Genomic DNA, 18,486 nt, shown 5'->3' with positions numbered 1-18,486 from the left:
TGCGGAAGCGGAAGCGGAAGCGAGGACGGAGGTACCAGCTGGTCTCCGTAGGGGGGGTAGGGGGCTCCATGAATGGACGCGGCGGCGGCGGCGGGAGCGGCCTGAGCTGGGCGCCGGGGCCAGGGCAGGGGCTGCCCAGGGCCCGCGCCGCTGCATGGGGGCGGCCCGCGGGCCCTGAGAAGAAGGGCGGGCGGGCAGGCCGGATTGGGAGGGGCGGGGCCGGGCGGCCACAGGCCGGAGGCGCGTCGGGCTGGAGCCGGTCACGATGCCCCGAAGGAAGCAGAGCCACCCGCAGCCCGTGAAATGCGAGGGGGTCAAAGGTCAGGGGTCAGGGGCCGCGAGGGGGGAGGAGCGGGGGTGGGGTCAGTGGAGTGGGTTCAGGTCGGGGTGGAGGGGGACTCCTGAGGTATGGGGTGGGCGATCTGGATTCCTAGCTTCCTACCGAGCTACTAAGGGAACCCGAGAGGGTCTGCGAGTTCGGGAAGTACGGGCTGCGAGCGCTGGCTCCCGGGGTGTGGATGATGGGCACGGTTCCTGAGGGAGAATCTTCAAGCCCCCTCCCCTCTTCAGTGGATACTGAAGACTCCCTCGATGAAGGACCCGGGGCCCTGGTATTGGAGAGTGATTTGCTACTAGGCCAGGATCTGGAGTTTGAGGAGGAAGAGGAAGAGGAGGAAGGTGACGGCAACAGCGACCAGCTTATGGGCTTCGAGAGAGACTCTGAAGGTGGGTTTGAGGGACTTGATCAAGGATTAGAGACCACCAGAACCTCAGTCCTTCAAGAGGTCGATTAGGATTTAGTGCCAGTGAGCAAAACACGGAACAGTGCCACAAACTAGGGGTGATTTGGTTTAGATTTGAGCTAGACTTTTTCACTTGCCTAAGGGTCCAGTGAGCTCCATCACTTTGTTGAGGGGAAGTTCTGGGGCCTGGTCCAAAGGTGGTATGAATAGGACAGGGGATCAATCACATGGAGCAACTGGTTAAAAGTTAATGCCCTTTTAATAACCTTGTTTTCCTGCCTAGCACATTCCTTATGTGAAGTTTACTTTAAGAGGTTCAGGGAAATAATATCTTATTCAAATTAAGTTATGGCTAATCTAATTCCCCTTCACCTGCAGTATTATAAGCTTTGTTATTGAGGTTTTGGTCCCTACCCTCAAGTATTCTTGCACATTCCTTTTCCCAGTGATCTTAACATCACCCCATCCTAATTTGCTGCACCACCTACCCACTTATGTCACCTATATGAAGGATGTTTTTGAAAGTTATTGAGGGAATCCATGTAAAAGAAAATCCATCTTTTAGGTACATTATTTTGTTACCACAGCATTCCAGATTTTGCCTCACCCTTGACATCGTTTTTATTTTATAATCAGTTCTGTACTGAAAAGGATCTTACTAATATAGAGCTTAAAATAAGGTCTCAGGCCTCTGCGTTGTGTATTTTTACTTTCTTATTCCAAGAATCAGCTAATTACATTATTGATTCATTTCAGTCTGTGGTCCACTGTGAGCCTTTGACCTTTTTCTGTGCAGTGGAGTTAGGTACAGCTGTCATCACTAGGTTAGTACGAACTCAGAAGCAGATAATTCAGTTTTCAGGATCACTGAAGTAAAGGGTGGGACCACGCAAGGGGGAGACCACTGAGAACGCAAGTTTGGAGCCTGGTCCTACCCCGTGTTGATGTCTCTTCTTATGTCTTACCAGGAGACTCTCTGGGGGCCAGGCCTGGGCTTCCCTACGGGCTGAGTGATGACGAGTCTGGGGGTGGCCGGCCACTAAGTGCCGAGAGTGAAGTTGAAGAACCAGCCAGGGGTCCAGGGGAGGCCAGGGGTGAGAGGCCAGGCCCAGCCTGCCAGCTGTGTGGGGGGCCGACAGGTGAGGGGCCGTGTTGTGGGGCAGGAGGGCCGGGTGGGGGGCCCCCGCTGCCCCCACGGCTACTATACTCATGCCGCCTCTGCGCCTTCGTGTCCCACTACTCGAGCCACCTGAAGCGGCACATGCAGACACACAGCGGGGAGAAGCCGTTCCGCTGTGGCCGCTGCCCCTACGCCTCAGCCCAGCTCGTCAACCTGACGCGACATACCCGCACCCACACTGGCGAGAAGCCCTACCGCTGTCCCCACTGCCCCTTTGCCTGCAGCAGCCTGGGCAACCTGAGGCGGCATCAGCGCACCCATGCGGGGCCCCCCACTCCTCCCTGCCCGACCTGTGGCTTCCGCTGCTGTGCTCCACGTCCCACCCGGCCTCCCAGTCCCACAGAGCAGGAGGGGGCAGTGCCCCGGCGACCTGAAGGTAAAAAGCTGGTAACCAAAAGAACCTGGGACATGGGTGGGTGGCCCTAGGGATATTCGGATTCATGGCTCAGGCCTCATTGTCTCCACAGATGCTCTGCTGCTTCCAGATTTGAGCCTCCATGTGCCACCAGGTGGTGCCAGTTTCCTGCCGGACTGTGGGCAGCTGCGGGGTGAAGGGGAGGGCCTCTGTGGGACTGGATCAGAACCACTGCCAGAGCTGCTGTTCCCTTGGACCTGCCGGAACTGTGGACAAGAGCTGGAGGAGGGGGAGGGTAGTCGGCTGGGAGCTGCCATGTGTGGGCGCTGCATGCGAGGAGAGGCCGGAGGGGGTGCCAGCGGGGGACCCCAGGGCCCCAGTGACAAAGGCTTCGCCTGTAGCCTCTGCCCTTTTGCCACCCACTATCCCAACCACCTGGCTCGGCATATGAAGACGCACAGTGGCGAGAAGCCTTTCCGCTGTGCTCGCTGTCCCTATGCCTCTGCTCATCTGGATAACCTGAAACGGCACCAGCGTGTCCACACAGGAGAGAAGCCCTACAAGTGCCCCCTCTGCCCCTATGCCTGTGGCAACCTGGCCAACCTCAAGCGTCATGGTCGTATCCACTCTGGGGACAAACCTTTTCGGTGTAGCCTTTGCAACTACAGCTGCAATCAGAGCATGAACCTCAAACGCCACATGCTGCGGCACACAGGCGAGAAGCCCTTCCGCTGTGCCACCTGCGCCTACACCACAGGCCACTGGGACAACTACAAACGCCACCAGAAGGTGCATGGCCATGGTGGGGCAGGAGGGCCTGGCCTCTCTGCCTCTGAGGGTTGGGCCCCGCCTCATAGCCCCTCCTCTGTGTTGAGCTCTCGGGGTCCCACACCCCTGAGCACTGCAGGTAGCCGGACTCTCCATACAGACTCACCCTGAACTAGGTTGTTCTCCCTCAGGGCCCTGTGGATTAGCCCTGACTCTCCTGTACGTTTTATACAGATGGACCAGAAGCCACCTTCTACTTCCTCCCCCGCTGGCCAGGGGCTCCACAGACTACCCTAGGCACTATATGGACCAGCCCAAACCCCATGGGCAAGGGGCCCATATGGACCAGGGGCCTTACTTGACTGATGCACTTAATGAGCTCAGTGAGAAGGGCCCTGTATTCACCTCCACTGCTCCCAGGGGCAGCAGAGGAACTGGCTGGGGGACTGCCCAGCCTCCCACCTGTTTATTTAACTTATTTCAGTGCTTTATAATAAAGGAAACACTAACAAAGCCATGTCTATGCTGAATTGGCAGTGGCAAGCACAGCTCCACCTCACCTTAGCACAGCAGTCTGTGCCATGATGGGGAGGGGGGAGGGCAGTGAAAGGGAACCAGAGGTAGGCAGCAATCAGGCTGAGTTTAATGATGGGGAGCTGGGCCAGACTATACATAGACCTCTGCCCATCCCCTTGGCCCATGGCCCCAAGAAGCCAGAAGCAGCCCCAGGGGAAGCTGTGGTTCCTCCCCAAGGCAGGTAGCCATGGTCCCTTGGGAGTTTGTGCAAAATACTAAATGCTAATTTGGCATTGCGGGCTAGCTCTGGAAAGAGAAGAATCCTTTGTGCAGCCAGCCCAGAGGGTGGAAGGGAAGGTGGGTTAGGAAGCCCCTGGCCAAGAGAAGAAAGGGGAAGGAAGGAAAGAAAAGACCCCTCCCGCCCCTGGCTTGGGGGATACAGGCACAGGGCAAGTTTCTGAACATTCCTCCAGGGTACAGGGCAGACATCTGAGCACTGGAGATCACAGATCCTCATCTCCAATGCCCTCGAAGGCAAAATTGCCGTGGACATCACTGGCACTGGCATCTGTGCTGGGACTGCCAATCCCCCGCAAGCTCACGGCACTCAGCTTGCTCTGTAACAAAGGTAGGGTTGGGGTCAGGACTCAAGCCTCGGTGAGATCCCCCTACCAACACCAACCACCAACCTCACCAACCCTCATGGGAAACTCACTGAGAGTTTAACCATGGACTCCCGGCTGGCATCAGGTGACTCCTGGGGAAGGAGAGGCAGAGGTGTCAGAGACCTCAGTGGGGAAAATAAGGCAAGGCTGGGAGATGGGGTACTGATCTGAAAGTGATACTTACAAGCAGGGGTGGGGACTTCACTGCTTGCTGGCTGTCTGAGCGTCTCAGGGTGCCCCCCACTCGCCGGCGCAGCATCTAGGGATGGAGACACGAAGTGCTGATAAGGACAGAATCTCTTTGGAATCCCTATCACTTCTTCCTCTTGGGAGAAGCCCTAAGACAAGAGGTAGGGAGAGCACAACCACTCAGCTGCCTGGTCCACACCTGTTGGCTTACCTTCCTGATGCTGCCACCAGATTTCTTCACCATCAGTTCATCTACCATGGACTGCAAGCAGATACTCATCATGATAGCCTGAGGGCAAGAAGAGAGCTCAGCCTGACTAGAGTTGTCATTCTGAGCCCAGCACCCCTAAGACAAGGGCTCCCACTCACATGGAGTCCTGGAAGCCCTAGACTTGGGTATCTAAGAGACGGTGCAATGGGCTCCAGAGGAGGCCTGAGGGTGAGCTCACACCTGGGGGCTGGTGATGGTGACCCACTGTAGCCGGTCCTTGCTCATGAGGTATTCAAAAGCCAGTTCCAGGCGCACCTCACCCCGGCCCCGGCCTGGGCTACTTGTGCTTCCACTGGGCAGTGGCACCTGGGAGACAAAGGAGAGTTAGGCTGAGATCATCCTGACCAATCCCAAAGCTCAAGGCTTGCCAGGCCACCATCCCAAAGGCCTACCCCAACTCACAGAGGAGGTGACCCGCCAGCACCGCATGCGGGTGACCCGGAAGGAGCCTTCACGGAGTTGCTGGCCAGGCAAGCGGAGCTGGAGGCTGAGCTCACTGTTGCCTGCGCTCACCACCACGGGACAGTCCTTCTCTGGGAAGTCAGCCACACAGGCATCAAAGCGCAAGTAGCCATAGTGCCGCAGGGTCTGAGCCAGTCGTAGGAACTGAAACCCAGTCACCACGCGGGGTGGGTCAGCGGCGGGGGAGTGGGGTGTGTGTGTCAGAAAACAGCCCTTGGAAGGAGACAGGAAAACGGGCCCACCTCCTTCTTGGAGACCTTCTCTTGCAGAGATTTGAGCTGCCGGTGTTGCTCCTTGGTGACCAGAATCCACCCACGCTCAATGTCTGATACTGTCTACAGTAGAGAGAAGGGATGAGGGGGTTGGGGGCTTCCAATGAGAGGTCCAGTTACCTCTGTCCAGCCTGATCCTTAGCCCCATGCTTGAGTGACCTCCTTGCAGTAAGACCTTGACTATAGCAGCTTACAAAGTAGGGAGGTTGTTGCCAGGTGCCCTGACAGTATTCTAGGAACTCTCCCCAGAACTGGAAGTAAAGACATGAAAAGTTTTCTTTGCAGAGTGGGGACACCAGTATCTATTTCAGGGGAAGGGTTCTGAGGCAGCTCCAAGCTCACCTGAGCATATAGCAGGTTCAGGCCAACCCGGTTCTCCATGACATCGTCATCATAGGCAGAGTCCCAATAACTGTGAGGCCAAGGGGTGGAAAGGGGTAACGGGGCTAAGCTGGGGTAAGGCAAGAGATGCAGATAGAAGACAGGAACAACAACAAAAAAAGAGGACAGGAATAATCTAGAACTATCGGGCAAATGGTTATATAGTGAGAAGAAGCCTGGAAGGCCTAGTAGAAACACCCAGCACTATCCCCTTGTCCAGGTTCTTCTTAGTACATGGCCCAGTAATCCAATCCAGTACCTCCCCCTCCTCCAAGCCCAGCCCTGACCTCTTCCTTAGCACAATCTTATACTCGTGACTCCGAAGGCTGGTAACAGACACATAAGGCAGCTCAAACTCTTGCAACTTCCGTACGACTATGGGTTAAAAAGAAAAAAAGGAAAATGTCATGAGATTCAAGGAGAGAAAAGTCAAAAGAGGAGCCCTGAGGAAATGTCGTATTTTGGGAGGAATTGGCAGGGCAAATTTACCCCTAGAAGCACAAGGAAGCAGTCAAGTCCACAGAAACTCACAAGAAAAGGTTCCATCCTCTTTCTCTCGAACTAGAAAGAGACTAAAATATCCAATCAAGTCATCTGGAAGATCCAGTTTTGCAGCCACAGCCTAGGAATCAGGAAGCAAGTACAGCTCATCATACTGGCTGTTACAATTACCCCTAAACCTGGAACCCTGGGGTGCAGGGGAGGTGGGGCACTGCAATACAAGTACTTCACCTCTAGGACATCTTCAGTCTGATCTGAAGTTAGCACATTGACCAGAACTTTCTGCCCGTTGCTGAGCAGCACTTCCAAGGAAACCTCCTCTGTGGGGACCTGCTGTGTCTCCTGGTGTGAACATACATAAGAACAGAGGCACCACCTTGTTAACACCTGCCCCATGTCTAGCTCTGACCCATCCCCAACTCATGTCTAGGTCCTTCCTAGTGTCTTTATTCTCAGCTGCTTAATTATAGGCTGGGTTTTCTTGATCTCACTGGTACAGCAAAAGTCCCATCCCATAAAAAAATAGGTGCCAAGATGATTTCTCTGTAGCCACTGCCTTAAAATGACATGGCCCTATAGGAAAATGCTTCCCTTAAATCTCGGTCCCACCCAGAGCCTTACCTGTTGTGCCCGACGCAGGAAGCTATTAAAGGTCTCACTGCTCCCAAGCAGTGGGTCCTGCCGAACTGAGGGGACAAGAGAACAATGTTCCAGTAATTTAGAACTCTCTCTTGACTCCCCCCAGCTCTTTTCTTGGTAGTTTCCTCCCCTACCCCATTTCCTGGGCTGATGATGGCCTGTCACATCCCCCAGCTGGCCTCACCTCACTCACTGTTTGCATAAATTCTTCACCTGCCCCACCCTTGGCTGCCATCTAGTTGAGTCCAGTCTATAGAACTAGGGAAATAACAATGATGTTAATCTAAAGCATGTCAGATACAAATTCAGTTCTCCCCACCAATCTAAACTGCTTTAAGGCTACATAGTGTTACAGTGGTATTTCCAAACTGTATTAGTATATTGACCAAATAGCTTTACAAATACCTAGAGCATTCCTACATGCTATTTACTTTTCCTAATTAACAAATCAAGAGAATCCCCAGATGTAGAAATTAATTTAGGCCAAGTCTACAGAACCAGTTGTTTTGAGTCTCTTTCCATAGCTATCAACACAGCCTAAAGTTCCCTCCAGCCACTCACCAGCTTGCATGTACTTCTCTAACTGCTCTCTCCTTTGTTCCACCTCAGCAGGTGTCAGAGAGAAAAGCTTCTTTGGGGGAAATGCAGGAAGGACATTGGCCCCATACTCCTTCCGAAGCTATTTGGAGAAAGAGATACAACCCTTCACATAAACATAGCAAAAGAGAAGACACAATCCACAGTCAGTCACAATGTTCTTTTAGGCTCCCTTTCCCTTCCCTCCCTCCCCCATGTACCCTAGTTATCCAGGAAATCATTCCTTTCTCGGAGTGTCCTTAACATAAGTTCTTTCTTATCTTACTATGTACACGTCAGCCCCTTCACGGTGTGGGTAGGGTTTGTGTAGGGCCAGGGCCTAGGGAAAACCTTTGATTATCTAGCAAGACTGTGTTCATTGAACCCTCACTGGAACCAAAGAGCTTTTTAAGGAAAATTTATGTTCCCAGTTAAATATAGCAAAACAGGTTCACAAAAGGTTTTAAGACTTAAACGGACTTTGCAGACCGACAAATACATTTTTAGGTCTTAAAAACTAGGCCCAAAGAAATTGTTCAAGGCTGCACAGCTAGTCATCAGTAGAACCAGGACTCTGTACTGAGTTGAAGAGAGCTCGAAATCTGGTGAGGAGAACATAGAAACATTGCGTCAGAGATACATAAGGATAACTGAACAGCTAGGCCACTGAAATGAGCTAAAGAACACAGAAGGATCCGTGAATGATCTGTATGAGAAGGGAAAAGAATTTCAAGTTGCAGCTCAGATGACAGAGGAATGTGCTTTGGCAGCAAAGAAGGGAGGGGGGAGGTCGGTTTTTCCATGCACAGGCAAAGGCTGAATGAAGTAAGACTGCCGACAGGGAAGCAGAAAGGCGGATGTGAATATAAGGAAGAGCAGTTACAGCAGCAGACAGTAAGCTTCTTAGGGAGTTCCCCGGAAATGTCAATCCTAAGATAAAGCACCAGATCCTCCCCAGCGGCAGTGATTAAAGGGGAACAATCTACAAGGAAGCCAAGTGGGGAGAAATGGAGACACCGATGCCCAGGTGTAGGAAAGGGCTTGAAAGCTGCCTCAAGGCAGGGGTGCTGGTCCCACCTGCTCGTGCAGCCCCAGGAGCTGGCTGTAGCGCACCCGGCAATGCAGGACTCCATTCACGTGAATGTTATAGGCCTGAAGACACAAAAGCAGGCAAGCGTTTTAGGGTCTCGGTCTGGGCGACCCCCTTGAAAACCCTGGCCAGAAGTCGTCTGGCACAAGCTACGCCTGAGTAACGCACCGAGATTGTCCGAGGGTTTATTAGTCTGTTTCCCCAGGGTCAAGTTCTAAAGCAGAAGGACCAGCCCGGGGGCAACTCGGGCCCTAGTGTCGCAGTCTCCCTCCCCAAGAGGCCAATGACGCCCACCAGAGCGGCCGCAGCCCATCCAGGGGGAGACGACGCGGGCGAACAAAGGACCTGGAGGAGATGGGGCGACCTGTGGGCGCATCTGAGACGGGATATAAGCTCCTAGCGAAGCCGTCGGCAGTCGGCGGCTTGGGACCAGGCCCCAAGGGTGGCGGCCAGGCCTCGGAGGCCGCTCGGAGAGGGCTCCGGCCCGTTATCCCCGCCCCTGCCCGGCCCGGCTCCGGCCGCTCCTCACCACATAGGCGGAGCCGCCGCTGTCCCCGCTGCGGGACTCGGTTTCAGGAATGGAAAAGTGCATGTTCCCTGCGGCAGGGCCCAGCCGGGCTCCGGACTGACAGGGCCGCAGCGGCTTTACACGCTCGCCTCCGCCGCTCAGCGCGTCCCCGCTGCCTCACTCGCCATTTTGGGGGGGGGTGCTGAGATCGGAGGTGGGAAGGGTGGTGGGACGTCCGCTCCGGGGCGCAGCGCCCCCAGCATGCTGGGAACTGTAGTCTAAAGAGCAAGAGCCGACTGCCACGCCCGGGAGCCCAAAGCTGAGAGGGCCCTAATCGGCGCCCGTAGCCCAGGGCGGGGCCCCAGTGCACGTCGGAGATTGTAGTCCGCGGAGGGCTGTGCGCCGCGGGGGTCGGCCCAGGTGGCGCTGTAGGCCCCGGGACCGCGGCGGGCGGAGCCTAGGACCAAGGGTGATGGCTGCCGTGGCTGTGGCTGTTCGTGAGGGTGAGTGAAGGGCGGGGGCACACGAACAGGTACGCGAGCCGCCGCGCAGCGGACGGCTTCGGCCGAGCCCTGAGTCCCTCTGGGTCCTGTCGCTCCGTTCCGGTGCCTCTCCGGACTCTGGGGTGTACTGCCTGGGGCGCAGCCCCGCGCCGCGTCCGGCCTGGCTCTGGAGAGAAGGGCGGGGGCCCGGGCCGGCTGCCTCCCCCGCCTTCCTTTGATATTGCCGCACCTTGCGTCTCCACGCGGATCCCTGGCTTGCCTCCCGCCTGGTGGCGGAGCCGTGGTCATGCAGACCCAGCAGCCAGCCGCGGCGAGTACGAGCTCCTACAAACCCTCCCGGAGCCTCTCAGGCTCACTTTGTGATCTGTTTTCTGATGCAGATTCGGGGTCTGGGATGAAGGCGGAGCTTTCTACTCGGCCTGGGGTAAGTGAGAGCGCCCTCGGAAAACGCCTGTCAGGCTCTACGCAGGAGGCTGTGGCAGCTTCATTGGGCCCCAGCCTCCATCCCCGTTTCACTTTATTTCTCCGGAACGCCAGATTTTTAGTTTTTTTTTTTTTCATCCCTAACAGTATGTGACTCTGAACCTGGAGGAGAAGCTTCCATCTCTATGGGATGTAATCTTGTTAACAGCTGGAGTCAGGATTGGGGGCTTTACCTTATGGGAATTTTGGAAGGCACCAGTAGTATTTTGTTTTTGTTTTTTTATCTTTGGACTTGGGGAAGAGCTGTATTCTATGTTTGTGTCTCAGGCAGTGGGGAGGGAGATGACCCAAGAAGAGAAGTTGCAGCTTCGGAAGGAAAAAAAACAGCAGAAGAAGAAACGGAAGGAGGAAAAGGGAGCAGAATCAGAAAAAACTGCCCCTGCTGTACCTGAAGCCCAGCAGCAAGGTGCGAAGGCTTTTTTAAATGACTGGGGTGTGGAACTCGTAGAGGGATGTGTGGGAGAGAAGAGGAGGAGACGGGACAAAGTTGGTTTGAACAAGTGGGCAGTAAGGAAATTTAGATGAGCAGAGAAGCTTTGGCTGGGGCATAGATACTACCTGCCTGGGGCTTGGGCACGTCTTCTTTCTGTCTTTAGTAGGCCCAGCCAAAGAACTGCCAGTACCAGGCAGTCAGTTGGCCACTGCTGGGGAGAAAGTTCCAACTGGTCGAAGTAAAGCTGAACTTCGTGCTGAACGGCGGGCTAAGCAGGAGGCTGAGCGGGCCCTGAAACAGGCAAGGAAAGGAGAACAAGGAGGGCCACCACCTCGGGCCTGCCCCAGCACTGCTGGAGAAACCCCTTCAGGTACCTTCCCTTCGTTTCAAGACCTCTGTTTTTTTTTGGTTTGTTTGTTTTGTTTTAAGATTTTATTTATTTATTGGGATCCCTGGGTGGCGCAGCGGTTTAGCGCCTGCCTTTGGCCCAGGGCGCGATCCTGGAGACCCGGGATCGAATCCCACATCGGGCTCCCAGTGCATGGAGCCTGCTTCTCCCTCTGCCTGTGTCTCTGCCTCTCTCTCTGTGTGTGTGACTATCATAAATAAATAAAAATTAAAAAAAAAAAAAAGATTTTATTTATTTATTTATGAGAGACGCAAAGAAAGAGGCGGAGACATTGGCAGAGGGAGAAGCATGTTCCTTGCAAGGAGCCTGATACGTGACTCAATCTCCCGACCCTGGGATCATGCCCTGAACTGAAAGCAGATGCTCAACTGCTGAGCCACCCAGGCATCCCTCTGTTTTGATTTTATTATTCTTTTTTAAAGATTAGTTACTTATTAATGAGAGAGAGAGAGAGGCAGACACAGACCGAAGGAGAAGCAGGCTCCGTGCGGGGAGCCCGATGTGGGACTTGATCCCGAGACTCCAGGATCACACCCTGGGCTGAAGGCAGGCGCTAAACCGCTGAGCCACCCAGGTGTCCGTCTGTTTTTATTTTAATTCTTGTGTTAGCTCAGGCTTTCCCACAGTAAAACACTTCTCCCTTCCCATTCTTAGCCTTGGGACCAAGAGTTCAGAATTCTCCACTCAACCTCATCCTATCTCTATTTCTTCTACTCTTTTTTTCCCCCATTTTTCATCTCCCCCATCCATCTTTCTTGATGTCCCTTATTCCTTAAAAGCAGATTTCTCATTATCACCTACAGTGTCTTGAAAACATGGTCATTATCTTTTAGGAGTGAAGCGTCTCCCTGAGCACACTCAGGTTGATGACCTTACGCTTCTGAGAAGGCTTGCTAAAAAACCAGAGCAGCAACAGGTAGGAAGTGGTTTCAATGCCTGACCAGAAATTGCCTAAGGGAGATGGGATAGAGGAAGGGGGGAAAGGTGCTCGAGACAAATGATACCCTGAAGAAGACAGGGTATTTGGGGCCAAGTAGCCTCACTGTTTATTTATTTTCCATTGGTCCTGTCTCTTATTTTGTCAAGGTTCCTACACGAAACGATTATGGATCCAAAGTCAGTCTTTTCTCCCACCTACCCCAGTACAGCAGACAAAACTCTCTGACTCAATATATGAGGTAGGATTCTATGAAATTGTTGTAACTTTTAAGTTCTAGGAGTTTTGGTAACTTAGTATTGAAAGTGACTGGAAATTTGAGATGGGGTCTATGGGAAGAAGCCTGCACACAAGGCAAAGCTCTAGAGGAAATGGGGGTGTCTGTGCTAGTGAAGGAAGTTCCTTTTCATCAGGGGCAGGTGGGCAGTAGGTGCTCAAGCTCCCTTGCAAAGTGTGTGACACCGCCATCCCATCAGCATCCCATCCTCTGTGATCCACCCAGCCATGGTGCGACTCGGCCTGCAGTACTCCCAGGGCCTGGTCAGTGGCTCCAATGCCCGGTGTATTGCCCTGCTTCGTGCCTTGCAGCAGGTAAGCCCTGTCTTGTTCCCTTTGTGACCCAGTCCCACCTTCCCCAGCACTACCCCAGATTCCTCTTACCCAAAGTAATCTCTGAGGGCCAGAGGGAATGACTCCACCCTCAGAACGCTTTGTTCAGTGAAACTTGCCTTAGCCCCCTTTCAGAGCCCTTTATTAGGAGATGTTTTGCTGATAACTTTGTGTACCTTATAGGTAATTCAAGATTACACAACACCTCCCAATGAAGAACTCTCAAGGGATCTAGTGAATAAACTAAAGCCCTACTTCAGGTAAGGACAACCACTCCCAAGTCTGCTGCCCCCCTCACCTAGTCCTCTTTTTGTACCCTCTCTCTTGCTCTTTTACCTCTTATTTTTCTGTTTTTTGTCTTCTTTATTAAAGAAAACATATTTAAGCACGAATGTAAGTTGTAGAGTCGCACATTATAGAGTCACACAAACGCGAGGTATTGTCTTTGTAGCTTCCTGACTCAGTGCCGTCCCCTGTCAGCAAGCATGTACAACGCCATCAAGTTCCTTAACAAGGAGATCACGGGTGTGAGCAGCTTCAAGCGGGAAGAGGAGGTGATGAATATGAGGAATGAGCAAAGCATACCCCTGAGGGTACAGCTGAGAAACACAATCAGGACTCCCAGAAGTGACAGTGAGGCCATTCTGCCCTGGTCCAGGGTTAAGGAAGTGGTTGGGCTGGCTGACTTATGCCACCTTTGGGCCCCCTTTTGGCCCACTTTCAACCATCATTGTACACATACTCAAGCATCTGGCATGATCATCAAAGGAAGAAATGTGTCCATTTCTTGTTCCCTAAGCATCTTAATCCATTTAGGCCAAGTCAGAACTTCGAGCAGCCATTGATCGGTATGTGCAAGAGAAGATTGTGCTTGCAGCTCAGGCAATTTCCCGCTTTGCTTATAAGAAGATCAATAATGGAGATGTGATCCTGGTATATGGATGGTATGGTCCGGACCCTATGACAGAAAATTGGGGGGTATAACAATCTGAAGAAAAGATTGCCCCTTTGCCCTTTAGCAGTGAGCTGGCTGCCTGTCCGTTAGTGACATCTATAACTGAATCCTCCTCTCCATTCACTCCAGCTCGTCTCTGGTATCACGAATCCTTCAGGAGGCTTGGGCTAAGGGCCGGCGGTTTCGGGTGGTAGTGGTGGACAGCCGACCACGGCTGGAGGGAAGGCACACACTACGTTCTCTGGTCCGTGCTGGGGTCCCTGCCTCCTACCTGCTGATTCCTGCAGCCTCCTATGTGCTCCCAGAGGTGAGGGCAGAGGAAAGGGACTCCAAAGTTGGAGGTAAAAGGGTGTAGTGGTATAGATAAAATCCTGTCTTCCCAAGGTTACAATTATTTAAAAATACTAAACTTTTATAGTCTTGTTTGTATTTAATAGGAAAAACATCTACAACATGTTATAGCACAGTGTCATATGAACAGTAAATTAGCAGCCATGAAGAGGAGACAGGACAAAAGTAACTTCAGAGTTTTATTTTCTTGTGGGAGGTGCAGTGGGGTCAATGGTCAGGTGTTTTCTAAGAAGAACTATCATTAAGTTCTGTTATTGCCCTTAATATTGCTATCCTGGGCAGGAAGTGGGGAACCTGATTGTGCATTACTCACATATCACATTTTCTCCCCCTCTCCACTGTTCAAAATAAATAGGTTTCTAAGGTGCTATTGGGAGCTCACGCACTCCTGGCCAACGGGTCTGTGATGTCACGGGTAGGGACAGCACAGCTGGCCCTGGTGGCACGAGCCCATAATGTGCCAGTGCTGGTCTGCTGTGAAACATACAAGTTCTGTGAGCGTGTGCAGACTGATGCTTTTGTCTCTAATGAGCTAGGTAAGGAGCCCAGGAGGGCAGAGAGAAGGCAAAGATCTGAGATTTGGGAGGGAGGAGGGAAGGTTGAACTATATCTTGTTTTCTACAAGGACATAAATGGGTATGTCTCCCATTGCAGATGACCCCGATGATCTGCTTTGTGAGCGAGGAGAACATGTGGCCCTGGCTAACTGGCAGAACCACCTGTCCCTGCGGTTGTTAAATCTAGTCTATGACGTGACCCCCCCGGAACTGGTGGATCTGGTGATCACGGAGCTGGGGATGATTCCTTGCAGTTCTGTACCGGTTGTTCTACGAGTCAAGAGTAGCGACCAGTGAGTGGGGGAACACAGGGTCAATAAATGACATACTCCCTGCATTCAGAAACTCGGGTGCCTTTGTATGTCTTTTAGTATCGCCATCACTTAGGTTACAGACACTGAGCTAGGTATGAGGAGGAATATAGGGAAAAATTAGATATTTTTATTTTATTTTATTTTCTATTATTTTATTTTATTTTTGTTTTTTTTCTTCTCAGAGAGATATTTTTAGTATTTTAGAATCATTATTAGAATATATTGATATATTAAGTCATTACATATTATTTAGTATTTTTAACATTGAGTACCTACGTGTTGGAAAGTGCTTTAATCCCTTTCTGATCTGTTTGAGAAGGTTAAGGTAGCTCCATGAAAAGAAATTTTACAGATAAGAAAACAGACATGGAGGTTGCTACTTGGCAAGGCAACACAGCTAAGGCATGGAGAGGCTGAGTTACTTGTCCAGGATAAGAGTAACAAGCAGCCTGTGATCTCAGGCAATTATAAATTAAGACTGTGCCCTAATTTCTATGCTATCTGCCATTGACAAATATTCATTCATCATGGTGGAAGTGGATAGTATCTGCAGTACGAGAGAAGTTCCACTATTCATATGAACAGTGTTCCTCGGAGGCAACCATAGATGATACCAGGAAATCTATTAAGGTTGGAGAGGACTTCATAGGGAGCATGTGACCTATGAGGGTAGGGAGTTTCCCAGTTGGAAAAGAATGGGAAGGCACATCAGCAGCTGGAATAGCTTGAATTCAGAAACAGAGTGGCCAATCCAAAGTGTCAAGTACAGTATAGTGAAGCTAGACCCGAGGCTTATGTGGAGAGTGAAAGATAAAGCTGCAAAGGTAGGTTGTGTTGGGGCCAGACTGTGAGTCTTTACCATTGTGATTAGTCTAAAAAAATGGGAGAGTCCTCCGTTTTGTGTGTACGTGTGTGTGTTTTATTGAACGATTTTAAACAGCTCAGTAGAGTGAACTGTGCTAAGAATCCCTGTCCCAGAAACAATAATTTTCAAGATTGGCCACGTGTGCTCGCTTTTTATTTCCTTTTTTTTTTTCCCTTGCTGAAGTTACTTTAGAGCAAATCCAAGATATTGTATCATTTCACTCCTACAAACCTCAGTATGTGTCTGTAAGAAATACAGACATTTACTGTGTTGTTATACCTATTAAATTCTTGGTATTGCTCAATCCATAATCAAATTTCCTTGATTGTCTCAAAAACTGGCTTTTTTACAGTTGGTTTGTTTGAATTAGGATCCAAACAAATCTGTACATTACATTTGGTTAGCAGGTATTCAATTTATTGTAATCAGAAGTAGTCTCCTCAACCTCCCTTCTGTTCTCAGACAAGATTTGTTCCGGAAATAAGGTTGTCTTATAAAATGTTCTCCACTGGATTTGACTTTTGGCTTCCATGTGGTGTCAATTAACTCATTCCTCTAACCCCTCTATTTCCATTCAACTTTTTGGGCAAGAATACTTCATAAGTGGTGTTGCATTTCATATAGGGTCACATCAGGAGGCAAATAATAGCTGTTTAGTTTTGAGTGGATCCAGTTTTAAAGTTTGACATTTTAAATTTTCTCAAGTTTTCATTTAGTGGTTTCATTCACTGGTGGTTACTGCTTCGATTATTTCATTAGGGGATGCAAAATTATTTTTTCCCCTAATTCTAGGATTCTTTTCAAAGTTGCTAGCTGATAATCTTCTAAAAAGAATTCCTTCTGGGATCCCTGGGTGGCGCAGCGGTTTGGCGCCTGCCTTTGGCCCAGGGCGCGATCCTGGAGACCCGGGATCGAATCCCATGTTGGGCTCCCGTTGCATGGAGCCTGCTTCTCCCTCTGCCTGTGTCTCTGCCTCTCTCTCTCTCTCTCTGTGTGTGACTATCATAAATAAATAAAAATTAAAAAAAGTTGCTTTAAAAAAAATAAAATAAAAAATAAAAAATTCCTTCTAAATATTCTGAATTATAGTTCATACTGGAAAGATGGGATAAATGTTTCTTTCCTTTTATTTGCTAGTTTACAGGAACTGATCACTACTTCCAGTGTCATACAATGTGTAGTTATAGAATAGTTGGCTTTCTCTTAAAAAAAAAAAAAGATTTATCAGCTCATGGGTTAAGTTATTGAGCATATTAATCATTAAAATTAATCAGAGGATCCACAGGGTCAGCTCTATACTTTAGAAAGAACTGGTAGAGATTAGAGGCAGAGAAACAGATCAATAGAAAGATTGCTTGTCAATCAAAATTATAAATGCATCAAAGCTTTGGTCCAGCAACTCTGCCTCCAGAAATTTATAATGCTTTCTACCCATAGATTACACATTTGAAGTAACAGGTTATTTGGAGCAGAATTGTTTACAATTGCAAAAGATTAGAAACCACCTAAATACCCATTAATAAGAACAAGGGACTAACTCAAATTATAGTTGACCCTTAAACAACATGGGTTTGAACTGTGTGGGTCCACCGATTTGTTGTTGTTATGCTACGGTACTGTAAATGTATTTTCTCCTTATGATTTTAACATTTTCCTTTCTCTAGCTTACTGTAAGAACAACAGTATATAATACATATTGACATACAAAATATGTATTGAGGGATCCCTGGGTGGCGCAGCGGTTTGGCGCCTGCCTTTGGCCCAGGGCGTGATCCTGGAGACCCGGGATCGAATCCCACGTCGGCCTCCTGGTGCATGGAGCCTGCTTCTTCCTCTGCCTGTGTCTGTGCCTCTCTCTCTCTCTCTCTGTATGACTATCATAAATAAAAAAAATTAAAAATAAAAATATTAAAAATATATATATGTATTGACAGTTTATAGGCTTCCAGCCAACAGCAGGCTATTCAGGAAGGTATTTGGGGAGAGATTTTCCACTGCAAAGGGGTTAGCACCCCTGACCCCTGTGTTCAAGGGTCAACTATTTCCTACATTTATATCATTACTAAGCAGCCATAATAAAGAATGAGGAAGGTTTTTTTTTTTGTTTTGTTTTGTTTTTTTAAGATTTTACTTATTTATTCATGAGACACACAGAAAGAGGCAGAGACACAGGCAGAGGGCGAAGCAGGCTCCATGCATGGAGCCGGGCATGGGACTCGATCCCGGGTCTCCAGGATCAGGCCCTTGGCGGAAGGCGGCACTAAATCACTGAGCCACCAGGACTACCCTGAGGAAGGTTTTAATACCAAAAAAAGGACAATCTCCAAGGTACACTCAGTTAAAAGAAGGCAGATGCAGGACAGTGTGTGTATTCATTGTTTGAATTAAAATGGTAAAGATATATATGCATTTCATATGTGTATAAATAAAATATCTTGCATCTGTAACTAGGAACTGATTGTGTGCATGTGGAGACAGGTAGAAGGGAATCTCTACTTTATACCCTATGTATCCTTTGAATTTTGAGCCACGTGAATATCTTATTCCAAAAGTGAATACAAGTAATATAAAAGATTTTGCAGTTAAGTCAAAGATGGCCTGATCTGAGGCAACAGGAGTAGAGAGACATTTCCTAGAGCTGTCCCATCAGACAAGCATTTAAGATAGTACGGATTAGGGGAACTGCTGCCTGAGCCTCACCCAATTTTGTGTTCTCACAAAGCTGGTCCTAAGCCCTGGCACAACCTAAGTTAGGCACAGCCTAAGTTCGCTAAGGGAGTTGGGGTGAGTCCCTTAACTCAGGCTTTTTTTTTTTTTTTTTTAAGTCTTAGCTAGCTCCTCCCACGTTTTTCTCAAATGTTTTGTGTAACTAAAGAAATTTAATAGGGGGGATTCTTCGGGAAGACAAAGACTGGTTTACTCCAGTCTTTCCTGTCCCTATTTATACATCTTGA

General features: G+C 49.9%; 3 protein-coding genes across 7 annotated transcripts; 2 read left to right on the top strand and 1 right to left on the bottom strand.

The window, feature by feature from the left end:
• Window positions 1-174: 174 nt before the first annotated feature.
• ZNF513 (zinc finger protein 513) lies at window positions 175-3,562 on the top strand. The gene is made up of 4 exons (XM_055327294.1): window positions 175-320; window positions 571-726; window positions 1,712-2,299; window positions 2,391-3,562. The coding sequence occupies exons 1-4, from the start codon at window positions 266-268 to the stop codon at window positions 3,215-3,217; spliced, it is 1,626 nt and encodes a 541-aa protein (XP_055183269.1). The 5' UTR covers window positions 175-265; the 3' UTR covers window positions 3,218-3,562.
• A 105-nt stretch (window positions 3,563-3,667) lies between these two features.
• Window positions 3,668-9,339, bottom strand: SNX17 (sorting nexin 17). Its single transcript, XM_055327295.1, has 15 exons — window positions 9,138-9,339; window positions 8,596-8,670; window positions 7,504-7,621; window positions 6,925-6,989; window positions 6,535-6,645; window positions 6,334-6,424; window positions 6,090-6,177; window positions 5,764-5,833; window positions 5,392-5,484; window positions 5,090-5,293; window positions 4,868-4,993; window positions 4,628-4,705; window positions 4,412-4,486; window positions 4,278-4,319; window positions 3,668-4,179 (listed from the first exon to the last, which is right to left on the bottom strand). Exons 1-15 carry the CDS (start codon window positions 9,198-9,200, stop codon window positions 4,066-4,068), a joined length of 1,413 nt encoding a protein of 470 aa, XP_055183270.1. The 5' UTR covers window positions 9,201-9,339; the 3' UTR covers window positions 3,668-4,065.
• Window positions 9,340-9,531: 192 nt separating this feature from the next.
• EIF2B4 (eukaryotic translation initiation factor 2B subunit delta) lies at window positions 9,532-14,698 on the top strand. Of its 5 annotated transcripts, none has more exons than XM_055327292.1 (13): window positions 9,532-9,619; window positions 10,000-10,043; window positions 10,370-10,508; window positions 10,702-10,905; window positions 11,778-11,860; window positions 12,031-12,122; window positions 12,358-12,472; window positions 12,674-12,750; window positions 12,942-13,044; window positions 13,307-13,434; window positions 13,575-13,752; window positions 14,152-14,332; window positions 14,451-14,698. In XM_055327292.1, exons 1-13 carry the CDS (start codon window positions 9,589-9,591, stop codon window positions 14,648-14,650), a joined length of 1,575 nt encoding a protein of 524 aa, XP_055183267.1. In that variant the 5' UTR covers window positions 9,532-9,588; the 3' UTR covers window positions 14,651-14,698. The 5 variants fall into 5 exon arrangements, with proteins under 5 accessions (XP_055183267.1, XP_055183266.1, XP_055183265.1 ...); XM_055327291.1 differs by having other exon boundaries at window positions 9,533-9,619; window positions 10,699-10,905; XM_055327290.1 differs by lacking the exon at window positions 9,532-9,619 and having other exon boundaries at window positions 9,883-10,043.
• The last annotated feature ends 3,788 nt before the right edge of the window (window positions 14,699-18,486 follow it).

Source organism: Nyctereutes procyonoides, unplaced genomic scaffold (assembly GCF_905146905.1).
Source record: "Nyctereutes procyonoides isolate TBG_1078 unplaced genomic scaffold, NYPRO_anot_genome, whole genome shotgun sequence".
NCBI lineage: Eukaryota > Metazoa > Chordata > Mammalia > Carnivora > Canidae > Nyctereutes > Nyctereutes procyonoides.
The sequence above is the reverse complement of the archived record's forward strand: the minus strand, read 5'-3'. Positions and strand labels throughout refer to the sequence as shown.